At 47.9% G+C, this 14,918-nt stretch overlaps 1 protein-coding gene across 5 annotated transcripts in view; it reads left to right on the top strand.

The window, feature by feature from the left end:
- Nucleotides 1-14,662, top strand: part of ARB2A (ARB2 cotranscriptional regulator A) — a 253,900-nt gene extending 239,238 nt beyond the window's left edge. For all 5 annotated transcript variants that reach the window (XM_086770362.1, XM_086770364.1, XM_086770365.1 and 2 more), the window contains one exon: nt 12,775-14,662. In XM_086770362.1, the coding sequence (XP_086626488.1) occupies nt 12,775-12,917 (143 nt within the window). In that variant the 3' untranslated portion in view covers nt 12,918-14,662. The remainder of the gene's footprint in view (nt 1-12,774) is intronic.
- Nucleotides 14,663-14,918: the final 256 nt, after the last annotated feature.

Genomic DNA, 14,918 nt, shown 5'->3' with positions numbered 1-14,918 from the left:
TTCATTGGTTTGGGTTGGTTTTTTTTTTCCTTCTCATGAACTTAATATTTCCCTTCAGGTTCATCCCAGACTTTTGAGTTCTCCCTCCTGCTGGGGGCAGACCCGCCTCCCACGCTCGCGCTCATGTGTCTGACTCCCGTGGACAGGGATCTCGGGCGGGGCGTTGGCAGAGCTCAACGCATCCCAACCCGCAACGTGTCTTCTTGTCTTCTCTGCCTTACGGCTGCCTGCTCTCTGCCTGCCCCGCACTTATAGCTGCTGCCTTCACCTCACCTGACGCCTACCTCGAACTCGTCACCGCGGCTGGTTTTCAGTGATGTTTTTCAGAAGTAGGAAGCAAAGCACGTGCACAAGGGTAAACGTGTTGGGCGCTTCCAGACAAAGCTGCCGTTTGCTGTGGCAAGGAGGAGTGTTAAGCAGGGAGCAAAATGCAGCTTTATGGTCATTAATCTCAAATGCTCCCTCTAATGACATCTCTGAGGTTAAGTCATAGGAAGTGTGATATTATTCAGCTTAGTTAAATTTAGTGTAATTCACATCTGCAAAGCCTTTGCGAATTAGTGTTTAGTCTTAAATTGCCGGTTTCCATGATAGGGGAGCTTCAGAGTATCCCGTGTTACGTCTTGATGTGTTATGAATTAGGGTGCAGAAGCCTGAAATCCGTGCAGAAGCCTGAAATCCATGCAATGCGCCAAAAAAACCTCAAGTTTCTGAGCAAAATATGCAATTAATTTAGTTTGTGACACTAAGCAGCTGGGATGGCACCCTTACGAAGAATTATTTCCCCCCTTATTTGCTCTCCTAGCGTAGATGCTGGGAAGAGCCGCTGGAGACGGGCTCTTTTGCAAAGCCATATTTATGAGCCGCGGCGTTTGCCCAGCGCAGCTGGTCCTTGCCGCACACTTCACCTCATCGGGCTGTAATAGGTGCAGACCTGTATTGATTACTGTGACTTGCGGGAGAGAAAAATCTTTGCGCTTCAGGTTGGGTATAAATTATAAATAGCGTCTCCAAAGGCTGTGAGTTACAGAAATGGCATTCTTCTGAGACAGCCACATGTAAAGCTGTTGTTGTAGAGGTTATTAACTTTATGATTGCAGCACAGGTGTACTTGACCCACAACAATGATCATTGTCCATAAAACCCCGCCGTCTGGGTTCAATCGCCTGCCTTCTTCAAGAATGTTCATTAGCAACAGCCAGCAAAGGTCATGCTAATAAAAGAAGGTTAACACGCACTGTATCGGTGTGAAGTCACTGGTGAAACAGCACTGTCTTCTTGCCACCTTTCACACAGCTATGCAGACTTCTGGAAATGGGTCATACATGTCTTGGGTGTGCATGTGTAAATATGTGTTTGTATATGTACATACACAGCACATGATGAAACGCAAATGAGAAAAATGGATGAGGTATGGGCCAGCCGTAATTGGCTTATGGAAAGTGCACAAGGGTTATTCACACCTCAAATTTGCAAATCTTTTTTGCACTTTTTTCCAGCAGATTTTTTATATTTACTTGACAGAATTAAAATTTCATCTAAATGAACACAACTCCCGAAACTTGAATTTTGGACTCCATTTGTTACTTGGTGTTTGTATTCTGGTGGCCCAGCTCCATCTCCCATGGCCTTTTACAAACTCAGACGTGTTTCCTTTCTGTTATGTCACTAAAAAGTGTACCAAATTTCCCATGAAACCACCATACTCACCTCGAAGATCAACTCATAATTCCACTTATCACTCTGCACTGCTGCATTTTCACTGATGTGTCCTCTTTTTGTGCCCTCACCACCACACCCGGGTGGTGGGTGCAGCCTATGTGCAGCTTTTTTAAATACCTGCCAAAGCCGTTTCTCAAACTTTCATTTCCTGTTAGGAAAAAATAAAATGTGGAGAGGGAAGATGTGTTTGGTGGGCTACTGCCAGCAAGTGGAAGGTGAAGGTGTTGGTGAAGAGAGACTGGATGGATGCAGTAGCAGTGAGGTGGAGGAGATCTTGGTGAAACAAGGTTGAAGAAAAAAGTCAGGGAAAGCAGAAACTGGTGGGCCATGAGGGCAGGAGAGCTGGGGTCGGTGGGTGGCTGAGATGCAACAGGGTCAAAGCCAGGTGGTGAGCAAGAGTTCAAGAGGAGTTGCAGGGTAGGTAAGTTGTGGGAGAGGAATTCAAAAGTGGATATCCTGGAGAAGTAGGTGTCCTGAAGAAATGGATGTCCTATAGAAATAGATGACCCAGGTGAAAGAAAAATGGGCAAGGAGAAGGAGTGAAAATTTGGGTGAAATGAAGCCTTGGGAAGGAGTGAAGAGGGCATTCCTCGCCCTGAGGCTTGTACACCTACGTAGCATAAGGGCTTGGGGTGCAAGGCTTTCTATCTGCCTGAGACGCCTGAAAGTATTTGCCCTGTCAAGCCTGAGGTGTTTCTGACTGCATACAGAAGCAATGCTCTAATAAGGGGTAAGCTTTAAGGTCAGAAGCTGAGGTGTCTGTGGAGCTTAGACACCTCGAGAGGTGGTGACCAGCTGAATCTGGATTTTCTCTTTTGGTGTAAGGGAGTGAGTCCTTTCCAGTAGCTGGGGGCAGGTGTCCAGTGGGAGAAGGAAACTGGGTGGATGGCCCCATCTCAGTCCTCCCTTTGCTTGCCTCATTTCCACCGTCCTGCGGCAACAGCCATCAGGAGGGGAGGACAAGATGCAGATGAGTTTTGCTCAGGTTTCCCCCAGGAGCAAAGCCAGCATTGCAGAGGCAGCACCGGGCTTCTTGGGATTTTTTCTTCTTACCCATCACAAAATTATCCTCTGAAGGAAAATCAGGGAGAAGTGCCCTTCTTGTGGCTGTTGCAGGGATGCTGTGCACCAGAGGACCAGGCAGAAGATGGATGGTGCCAATGACATGTTGGAGGGCTTGGGTTGTGTGGGGTTGAGTTGAGTTGAGTTGAGTTGGATTGAGTTGGGTTGGGTTGGGTTGGGTTGAGTTGGGTTGGGTTGGGCTGAGTTAGATTAAGTTGAGTTAGGTTGATCTGGGCTAGGTTGAGTTTGGTTTGGTGGGGTTGGGTTGTGGCCGGCCAAAGGCAATATTTATAAGATGGTGCAGACAGGTTGGTGAATACCATTCCTGTACCTATGAAAAAACTCTCGGCTCATGTTGACTGTAATCCTTTACCTACACAGATAAAACAGGACACTATAATCCAAGCAGAAATTTCAGGAAAAGAAAAAAAAAAAAAGACCCTTTGAAATGTTCCTTATGCAGAAGATTATAAACATTTTCCGCTGGGTGGGGAGTTAATTTATTCACTAAAGGCTTACGATGTATGAATTCAGATTCTTGCTGAAATCATAGAAACACTGGGTGTTTGCTGTGGGTGAAATGAAGCCTTGGGAACGCACACTCCGTGCACGTTCCTGTTGCAGTTTGTTCCTTCGGCATGGACTCATTCCTGTCCCTGGAAAGACCTTCTGTACTTCCACGGCTGCCTATGGTGGCATCCATGCCAGTATCCAAGCTCCACTCCCGGAATGAAAGGGAAGAAAATAATATTCAGCTGCTTTACTTTAAAATTGCTTTATTGCAATTGCAAATCTGTGCTTATCCTGATAGTGATTAAGGACCATTTTCCATCTTTATTAGACTGCGTATCTCTACCGTCACGTAATGCGGGATTTTAAAGCATTGCTGCCCTTCCTAGCTGCTCTGGGTGCAGGCGCTGCCATTTCCATGGCATTACCTTGGCTGCTGTGTTTTCGGGAAGCTCCAAAGCCGAGCTGGTTCGTGCTCACACTGCTGGCACAGCTGTTCCTTGGGTGATTTACATAATTTCATTTGCTGGGTGGGCTTTACAAATCCGTGATACTCTTCACTAAAGTAAGCTGACATCAGCGTTTTCTGAATTATTTCCAATAATTAATTCTCCATCCGGATGTTTGATGGCACAATTACTATTTAGGAATAAATAATCATAAAACACCATCGTGGAGAGTAGCTATTTTCTAAACACCCAGTCCTTTCACTCCTCCGGTCCTGCCGTCAGCAACGAAACCGCTTGCGTCGTAGTACTCTCCCAAGGCAGCAGAGCCTGCCAGCGAGGGGTACGCCTCACGTCTCTGCCCTAGAAACACTGAAAAGCTGTGGGATTTTGGAATAACCTCACATTCTAAAATCGGCCCTTCAGTATTTCAGATTAAATTAACTGGCAAGTATTGCTGTGGTATGTTCTAAATGTGTTTAAAGGTATTTCTTAAATGCTGAGTGCTTATTAATGCCGGCAGCGTTGCTCAGTGAGCAGAGCTCCAGCCTTGGGCTTGGTGGAGCTCGAGACCATTCCTGGTGCTGCCACTGGTCTTGGCTGAGCCTCCTGGTCTGCAAAAGCATGGTCATGATGACTTCTCCCTCAGAAAACTCCACTAGACATGCCCTTGGAAAGCAGTGGGGAGAGAGAGATGCAGCTGACAGCTTGTACGATGCTGCAGTGTATTGAGATCTGTCATGTAAATTAGTATTTTTCACATTTATAACCTGTGGAAGCTTTGACGCTTAAGTACTTGTTTTTCATCAGTCTTGCCCGAGAAGCCACGTGGATGTATGTTCTCTCAGGAAGTGTCGGGTTTTGAGCAGGTCAAAATTTCCTTTATTTAAAAGATAATTTTCCTTTCTCCTACTTGAGAAAAATGATGATTTCAAATTTTCATTTTCATTTTCAAATGCTAAATACTTTATTTGAGCTCTTGGGTGCAATTTTGTAAACATTTTTTTTTTCTAATTCATGATAGGAAAAAAAGCATCTACATTTTTTAAATGTAGTTAGCTCACCAATGTGTATTATTCAAATGGTTCAGAGCTACTATGGTGTTCCCTGCAACTTTACATGTTCCCGAAATAAAGCAAATAAAGTCACGGACTTCTGAAAGACAGGGCTGGATAGAAAGAAACTCAAGGAGCTGATTTTTTCACATTCCCCAGGGCAAGGCCAGCTATACCTGTAATATTCCCAAGCGATGGTTGTCTAATCTGTTCTTAACTTCCAGTGGTGAGATCCTGCACCTCCCATAGGTGCATTCTTACCCCAAAAACATCGTCGTAAGATGTAACCTGAATATCCCATCTCGTGTTTGATGGGTAAATAATTTTTATATTTGTCTTTACATACAGGTAAAGGCATAGTTGTAGATATCAATGGATAGATAGAGGTGTAAAGATATAGATATATAGATACAGATATAGAGGTTCTATAGAGAGAGGGATGGAGACAGAGATGGAGATGGGGGGAGATAGAGATAGAGAAATAGAGGATAGAGATAGAGATAGAGATAGGGATAGAGATAGAGATAGATTGGGCTGTTCTAGCCTCAGTTGGCTGATGGCAGCTCTCCCTTTCCCGTTCCAAGAGCAAGACTGGGAGGGTCGGCGCCTCGGAGAGATTTTGGTGCAAACAGTGCCACCCAAGAACCCTCCAGCTCTTCTGCTGTTCTCGGAGTCTGGATCCGGCCCCAGCATCTCGTCTTTTCCGCGGGTGCCCAGGGTGTTCATCGCGTGGATGAGAGCAGGTCTATGTGTGGGGGGTTTGCCCACACTCCTGGCCAGTTGTGCAAAAGGCTTCTTGCGACATTTTGGACCCCAGAACACATTTGCTTTTCATAACTGTTTACCCCAGAGCAGCGATTCAGACCAGCATTTTTAAACTGTTTGTGATTCCTTCTTTTTTTTTTAATGCAGTTGTGTGCAAGTTACGTTACTACCACTAGTTGCGTTGGTATTAACAGCAGTTCTGTCCCACGTGCCTCATTCTTACTGGGAAGTCCCTAAAGCTGTTTGTTTGATATTCTTTTTTTTTCCCCCCTTTTTAATATATACTTAGAAGAAAATTGACTTTTGGTGACCCAAAAAATGACCTGACTTTCGGTAAGCTGCACTCAGGATGGAACGACCTTGCAACTTTCGCTTATTTGGCCACTTAGCACGCAGAGGAGCAAACAAATGACCCATGCTCGTGGGACTGCCCTTAATATTTAATGGAGAGTCATGAAAAATGACAGCTGTGTTAGGCTCCTGCCTCTTTTCCTGCTTTGCAAACCTTGCTTGTCCTGAGCTTTTGCGTGCATCTTTGAATCTGTTGCTCACAGGGCAAGAGGAATTTATTAAATATCTTTATTTTTATTAAAAATTTTGTTGCCTTTTTAAACCGCTTGCTTCTTGTGAGGAGTTTGTGTGTGGCACACGAGGGGTGGAAAAAAGCCGATTGCAAGTTCAGAGGTAACCTTTGTTCTGGGTTGGCAGGATGCTTGTTGCTCTGTTTTCATCATCCCGCTAAAGATATTAGAGATAATAAACGTCCAACAAAAATAAACGCGGATCTGTGTCACAGGAGATAATAACCAAGCATAAAATGGCTTTAGTGTGTGTAAGCTGTTCTCTAGCATTGCCGCAAAGGTTCCCAGAATTTTCCTTGGATGAATATTGCATCTAAACCAGCTTGCCGTGTGTCTAAGCCCCCTTTATAAGCTGCGTTTCATTTCTTTGGGTTTCTCTGTTCCTTCCCTCTTGGCTCCTCCAAAGAATTCATTTCCCTACACAGTTGCTTTTAGATTATTATCATGCCCATGACTCCACAAGCTATTACTTCTTGGCCAAACTAAAAACACCGAGTTTTGGGGTTTGTTTTGGGGTGTGTGTTGTGGGGGTTTTTTTTATGTGCCCTCCAAAATCAGTACTTCCGTTTCATTAATTGGTGTACGGCTTCTCTCTCCATTTCGCCTAAGCTTTGAACCTTCCTTTACCGTTGCGGTATCTGGAAGTGCATATGCAGAAGCTCCTGAGGTCGTTGGTTCTCAAAGCTCTTCAGCTAATGGAACCCTTCCCATTTTCTCCTGAAGCTCTCATCCACCCTGTCAGAAGTGTTTAGTGATTTTAAGCAAGGTATATTTTTTAATTTCCTTTTTCCTTAGTTTTACTGGTGGTGCCCTGAGAGCTTCTTCTGTTTGGGGGTTTGAGACCTGGAGATTTACCACAGCAGGGCAAAATAGTCACAACAGACACAATAATTTCTTCCTGTGCACATCCATACGATCCGGGAATCGTAAATGGGGAAGCCTTATGAATTAAAAATAGTTCTGTCGTCCTTGATAACATCTGGTGCACTCAAAGGTAAAAAAAAAAGAGTTAAATTCCTCTTTAGGAATAACTGTGATACAGAAGTTGTTCAATAACATCAAGGAGGATGGATGCAGCGGAGGCAGGAAGTGTCTTTTTCTCACACTTAGATGGGGATTTGGTGACCAAGGTTAAAGCAACCGTTGACGATGTTTGGGGACAAGATGGCAAAGCTCATGTCCTCCCCAAAATTGACATCGATGTTTTGCAACGTGGCAGAGTCTCAACATGGACCACGACCATGGGAACAGAGCTCACTGCTGCTGAAATTAATTGCAAACTCTCCGCTGAGCAAGACGGTTGGTGAAGAGCGGCAGTGCTCTCCCTCCCAATGGGTACCAAACCCTGAGGCGTGGAGCACCTTTAATTCATTCTGAAGCCATCACTACTTAGAGAAGCAGACCCAAAGTCAGCCCTGTGGCTCAAATAGATGGAGGAACTTTTCGACCTGGAAACTTTTCTCTGCAGAGATATTCCGTCGCCAAAGCGCGCGTGGAGATCTCGGCTCCTGTGCAGCACGGGAAACCTTTGTCCCACACATCTTGTAAACGCAGCGGGGGGCCACCATTGTGCCGTGCATCTTCTGAGCACCGCGGGAGGAGGCTTTTGTCTGGCGCGGTGGGCAGGCACCGTAGGAGGGCACCTTTGTCCCGCACAGCCGGTCATTGCTCTGCCTGCGTGAATTATGGGGATCGCAGAGCTCCTTCCCTCCACGGGCGCTGCCGTTTCCGACGCAGGAGTTCTGGTCGGCCTGGGAGAAGAGCCGCTTTCCCTGAGTGGAAGTGGAAAGGGGAGGCAATGAAAACATGTTTGCACACGTGCGTGCAAACGGCCATTGGGATCGTTTACTGGTCGTGTTGCACGGCTGCCCTTGCAGGCATCAATCCCGGTTTTGTTTTCTACTTTTCCCCTTCCTTATTTTTCCCACCCGTTTAGGCTGCCCTTTTTTATGATTATTTCTCTGTCCCTTCTTATGTTTGCTTTGTCTCCTATTCAAAATATCAACTGCTAATTAATCTAATTAGCTAATAAGTGCTCTCATTATTCTTTCAGATCACTAATAACCATGTTTAAAAGACTTGAGCTCTAGCACCAATCCCTCTGGGACTTCGTAGGTACATTTTCAACCCCATATTGTTACTTACTATTTGTCTTCTCAAGCGGTCTAGCCACTTCCCAAGAAGTGCACCAGCACCCACTTCCAAAACAGTCCGAGATACCATACGTTGTCTCACAAATGCAGAGTTACACCTTTCTTCACTTGCGATGAAGTGAACATGGTTTTGGCTGGACGGCTGCGTTGAAAGAGTGGTGGTCAACACCTTGATGTACAACTGGAGACCGGTGATGAGTGGCATTCCTCAGGGGTCCAGTTGGGCCCGGCCCTGTTCAACATCTTTGTCGGCAACATGAACAGTGGGATAGAGTGCACCCTCAGCAAGTTCGCCAACGACACCAAGCTGTGTGGTGCCATCAAGATGCTGGAGAGGAGGGATGCCATCCAGAGGGACCTGGACAGGCTGGAGAAGTGGGCCTGTGCCAAGCTCATGAAGTTCAACCAGGCCAGGGGAAGGTCCTGCACATGAGTCAGGGCAATCCCAGGCACAAGTCCAAGCTGGGTGGAGAATGGATGGAGAGCAGCCCTGAGGAGGACTTGGGGACGCTGGTGGACAAGAAGCTCAGCATGAGCTGGTAATGTGTGCTTGCAGCCCAGAAGGCCAACGGCATCCTGGGCTACATCCCCAGCAGCGTGTCCAGCAGGTCGAGGGAGGGGATTCTGTCCCTCTGCTCCGCTCTGGTGAGACCCCACCTGCAGTACTGCATCCAGCTCTGGAGCCCCCAACATCAGAAGGACATGGACCTGTTGGAAACAATCCAGATGAGGCCACGAAGATGATGAGAGGGCTGGAGCAGCTCTGCTGTGAGGCCAGGCTGAGAGAGCTGGGGCTGTTCAGCCTGGAGAAGAGGAGGCGCCGGGGAGACCTTAGAGCAGCCTTCCAGTGCCTAAAGGGGGCTACAGGAAAGACAAGGAGAAACTCTTCAGCAGGGCCTGGTGTGATAGGACGAGGTCATCTAGTCCAATCCCCCTGCCAGGAGCAGGGACATCTCCAACCAGATCAGGTTGCTCAGAGCCCCGGCCAACCTGGCCTGGAACGTTTCCAGGGATGGGGCATCCACCACCTCTCTGGGCAACCTGGGACAGTGCCTACAACCCTCACTGTAAAAATTTTTTTTCCTAATATCCAATCTAAATCTACCTCCCTCTATTTTAAAACCACCACCCCTCGTCCTGTCCCAGCAGGCCCTGCTGAAGAGTCTCTCTCCACCTTTCCTGCAGCCCCCTTTAGGCACTGGGAGGCCGCTCTCAGGTCTCCCCAGAGCCTCCTCTTCTCCAGGCTGAACAGCCCCAGCTCTCTCAGCCTGGCCTCACAGCAGAGCTGCTCCAGCCCTCTCAGCATCTGCGTGGCCTCCTCTGGACCCTCTCCAACAGCTCCACGTCCTTCTGACTTCATACTGCGTTGTAAGTGATTCCCCAGGTTCCCACCACCCCTGAGTTGCCAGGTTGACCTATGGGGAAAGGCATGGTAACAGATAAATCTCTTACCTGCTGATTTTTGTGGTTCCGTTAAGTGATCAAGTTTGATTTTCGTCCATTCTTGTCAAATCTGAGCCTGTTCTGTCCTAAGGCTCCTGTTGCCCTAAAGGCACTTGTAATTTTTTTTCATGTTGATCTCTTCCTTTACTAATCTGCAAAGGTAAATTTTACATGCTGTAGTTTCAATTAATCCTCCTTCTCTCAAATTAGCATTGTTTTTCTTCCCACTCCCTCCCCAGTCCTCTGGTGCCTACCTGCTTGTGCATGAATTCTCAGAAATAATTGCCGGTGGTTCGGCAAGTTCATTAGCTGATTCCCTGAAGATTCTTAGATGTGTTGTCATCCAGACCTGATGATTTGTATATTACATTTTTGCAAGTATTCCCTTACCTGATTTTTTTTTTTTTTGTATCAACAACCATATTGACAAGTCTTCGTTATTTCTGATTGTCAATATCTCTTTGTGGTGGTGGGTTTGAACCATGCGGTGTGTCGTCACAGTCGTTGAAGTTAGTGAGCGCTGAGGGTGTGTACACCTTGGAGGACTTTGGCTTTAGCAGAACTGCTTCTTATTATCCAACTCTCAGAAACAATGCTTTCTGTCAAAAAATAGCTGGCTGGTCATGCATTTAATTTAGATCTGTCCACTGCTAAGTACACAAGGTTTGTCTGCTACTAAATAGATGATTGCGATTGCAGTCGTCAATGATATTTTTCCTCTGGTGGAAACCTTATGGCCAAATCTGTCATCGCCCCTAGGACATAACTCCTCTTCTGTCTGATTTTCCCAGCCTCTGGTATATAAATCATAAATGCGCCGTCTGTGCCATGTTAAATTTTTAGGGCTCTCCCTTTAGTAGTAGTTGAATGTGAATGCGTTAAGGACAAAATTTGACCTTTAAATGACTGTAAAGGGCCAAGGCAGATACTTGGCAAGCTTTTCTTACTGCAATATTAATCAAGCAAAGAATCATCATAATCCTGGAAACTAAATAGCCATTGTAGTGATTTTATCACCAGGGAAATTGTTCATCTGTCAGTAAGATTGTTACTAGGAAAGGGAAAACAGGGAGTGTTAAAATTGCTTTAGACCGCTGAATCATTGAGTCCCTCTAGACTGGAAGCCTGAATTGTTTTTTTGAGAGGGGTGGGCTGAGAGGGGTTGCTGCAGGAAAGCTGTAGGTTAATCAGTTTCAGTGGCACCAGTGAATCTAAGCCTGGTCTCTCTTGAGGACGTGAGGAGAGTGCATGGACGGAGAAAGGGAGGGGGAGGCTTCGGGAACTTATTGTTTCGTCGTTGTTTGTTTCTGGATGGCCCTTTCACACCGGAGGAAGGTTGTTGATAAAAAGAAAAAGGAAGAAAGGAGGGGAAAGGCAGCATCGTGTTCACTGGCTGTATTTTCATTTCGTTTATTCCGGGGGATATTAATGAGGAGAAGTACGATCGAGACGGAAGGAGATGGATGCTGGCAGGCAGGAGCGACAGAGACATGTTTGTGTGGCAAGTGTCCATGTAGGGCCCAGAAAGCCACCCGGGAAGATGTTTTGCGTCTTGGGACTCAACGTGATGCTACCATGTGCTGTCGTGCAGGTGTGTGAGGAGCCCTGCCTGTGCAGAAGCATCCTCGGGGTGTGCTAGGACAGCCTGTCCCTCACTAAATCCTGCTTAGGTAGATGACGTCTTCGCTAGTGTCGTTGGATGGTGGCAATGGACAGCCGTAGCGCAACCCAACTGTGCCGTAACCTGTGGGATGGATCTGTTCGGCTGGAAGGGGAGCTTTAATGTGGACACCTCGGCCTGGTGGACACCTCTGCGTATGAGATGACGCCAAGGTGGAGGACAAGCGTTGGCTGTAGGGTGGCTCTTGTAGGGGATGGGATAGATGGTCTAAGATACAACGGACTGCCTCACGGCAAAGAGGGTTTGGACAAGGACGGGTGAATTGGGAGGTAGGAAGTGTTTGTATAAGAGGTGCCTCTGGGAAGTTTGTGTAGCGTGTCATGAATTGTCTCCATAAAACAAATGCGGAGAGCGGCGGGGGGGAATCTGTGTGTGCACATGACGTGGATCCTCTTTGTACAAAAACGTCTCTTTGCGTGGGAAGTGGTGTCTTTCTGTAGAGGACTTGTTTGGAGGAGCTTGTCTGATGGCTGCCTGTGAGTGAGTGGGGGAGCGAGACGTGATGGGTAGCACCTCTATCAAAGACTTCGGAGGGGTCGGCACGTGTGGAGCCACCAAGGATGGGTACACGGGGGTGAGGGTCCCAACAGGGTCGTGAAGGTGGGTGTGTGGGTGGTGCCATGCCAGAGCATCCCTCCAGGGCAGCCACCCCACATCCCCAGGGACCGTTGGCCGTCCCAGGTGCCCTGGGGACCATCAGCCACCCCACGCGACATCCCTCTGCGCCAGGCAGGCCACGGCCACCATGTCCTTCATTGTTGTCACCCCCAGATTGTGATACTGTCACAAAACTGTTGCTAGGCAACAAATGTGGTTACCGGGTCTCAGCGAATAGCTGAAGGGGGAAAGCGAAGTGTTGCACCATTGTAGAGTAACCATAGCAATGACCTACTATTACAGACTAAAGAATTATCATTAACAATGTTAAAGTATCAAACGGAGGCCCAGGATCCAGAGACTTCCAGGCAGCATCTCCGCATAATTGGGTTACCCAGGAAGAGGTCCCAACTCTTTCACGGCCCTCAGCTCCTCGTCTCCCTCATCTTAGTTTTGTTTCGGGGGTTGTTGTGGGGTTTGGGGGTTTTTTTGTTTAAGTACGGCGAATGCACCACACGTTGGGAAGAGACACTTGTAGAACAATGGAAGCACCCACAAAAAAAAAAAAAAAAAGGGATGGAGGGAAAGGTTCGCTTTACTGCCGCGATATCGTGGATGGGCTTGTTGGGAAAGGGCATACGAAGGATTCTGAGCTCCATGGTGAGGCAGCGATTGGATGGCTTCCATGGGTTTTGCATCAACCCCCTTGGTACCAAAACGCCCCCCCCCCAGTCAAAGTGTCACCTTTCTCTCTTGCAGGTACGGAGCGCCATGAGCTGACTTCCTGGAAGAGTTTTCCATCTATTTTCAAGTTCTTCAGCGAGGCGATGGAGGCGAAGAACAGCTCGGTGAAGCCCACCCCAACGCGGCGCTCCAACAGGATAAAATACGAAGAATTGTAAAAGGAGGGAAAAAAAAAAAACCGCCGCCGCCACCACCAACGTCTTCGCTGCTTCTTTTCTGCAAGCAGTCTCCCAGCCCCTCATTAGATTGTTTTCTTCCTAGAGCACAGGGTCGCGATGTATACATCTAAATAGCGTTTTGCATTATTTCTAGATGAGTGCAACTGTCAAAGCAATATGGGTTCACTGGTTGTGCTTCCTGTGGGCTGTAACTCAGATTTCGTGCTGCCCATCAGTGCGCAGATTAAGGCTGACAGTGGTACTGCACAGTGCAGCGTGGTGCAGCTCTAATTGCCCTGACATAGCCCTGCACCAGGCTGATGCCAGAATTTAACGGCTTCCTCCTGGTCCTATCGCCTGCAGGATCCTTCCTTCTATTTTTTTGCGACGGAACGAAATAGAAATTACTCTGTTTTTTTAACGACAGCTCTAATTCAGAAGTGCTAACCAGCCTGTGATTTTACACTCAGCAACCTTCTCTTTTCTCTGGGACCAAGTGGGATCAACTCTTGACTTTCATTTTCTGCTGGTAGGAGGGTCCAAGAAGTTTGGTCCAGATTTTTAGAAAGCCCTTTTGTTGTAGAGATTTTCTCCTCCTGCCGGATCAATGGCATTATCTGTAGATCTTCTCTTCCTTTTGAAAGCTCCACTTTAAAAAAAAATGCCTATTCATTAACTGGCTGGACCACACTGTGAAATATGACAGGAAAAAAAAAAAAAAAAAAAAAGGAGGTGCATTGCACATTTTCCTGTTAGTTTTTAAGCACGAAGATGCTTCCATTTTTATATGCCGGGTTTTTAACAATTTTGCCGTCCCATGCTTATCCCCTTTTCCTCGTACCTCACGGGTTCATCCTTGGTTCTGTGTGCGGGCTCCACGGACACACGTGGGGTGGGGTGGTACTGGGGGGGTGATGATGCTCTCGGCAGCTTTTCTCCGCTGAAACGTCTGATAAGCAAGAGGATGTGCCTGATAGCGTGCCCGGCAAGCGTGCACGCTAATTAAGCTCCTTTTAGTGTTGATGATGCTAAATTAAAGTGATCTTTTCCTTCAGCGGCCATGCCCACCGAGCCCCTGGTGCTGTCAGTGCTGAGGAGTCACCACGCAAGCGCATGGGTCCGGGACCCCCATCCCAGCCCCGCTATTGTGTGATGGTTCCTATCCTGCAGCTGGGGACCAAGAATGGGGGACAAGCGTTAAAACCGGGTGATACCAGGATGGGGGTCCCCAGCCCTCCGCTGCGGTGCCTGTAGAGAGGTGCAAGGGCAAAGTTGGCCCAGTTTGGGCTAAAATCCTCTGGTTGTGAGTCTATGCATAGGATATAGGATCAGGTTTTAATTCCCAGAGGGGAACCTGTTGCTGCAGGGGTCTGCAGCCTGTGCCCCCCACCCAATCTCCACATGTTTAGAGGGGGGAAGGAGGGGGTTTACATCGCCTCTTCGGGGTCTCTCTGCTTTTCCCCCTCACCCCACACCACTCTCCATCGCCAGGGTGGCAAGGTGGGGTCCCCGGGGTGCGAAAAGTCGCGGGAAAGGATCTATTTTTTTAAGCGTTGTCGAGAAATTAAATGTACAAAAAATTTCTACTGTAACGATTGCCCTTTTTTTGTAAGGCTTTTTTCTTTACCGTGCCCCCTGCCCGGCTCGCAGTACCACTTCTGTAAGGGGCTGTGAAGCGCGAGGGCGGGGGGGGGGGGTGTCCCGGTACCGCTCTGCTTGCACTGAACAAAAAAAAAAATAAACATGCTCTTTTCTCTCCTCCCTGCACCCTTTCTGTCCCCACGGGGCCGCGGTCCCTGGTGGGTAGCATGGGGTGGGGAAAACACGTGAGGGGTGCAGGTGGGGGGTGTCTGGGGGGAGGAGGGGAGGTGTGAGCTCTCCCGCGGGACCCCGATCCCCCCCACCACGGCACCCGCGGTCACGCGGAGGGGAGGTGGATGAGGTGAAGGTCCTCCGTGTCCAGACCCACGCCCTCCCCGTTCCCGAGGAGTGGACTAACCC

The sequence above is a fragment of the Chlamydotis macqueenii genome, chromosome Z (genome assembly GCF_036417535.1).
Source record: "Chlamydotis macqueenii isolate bChlMac1 chromosome Z, bChlMac1.mat, whole genome shotgun sequence".
Lineage (NCBI taxonomy): Eukaryota > Metazoa > Chordata > Aves > Otidiformes > Otididae > Chlamydotis > Chlamydotis macqueenii.
Note: the sequence above shows the minus strand (reverse complement) of the source record. Positions and strands in the feature narration are given on the sequence as shown.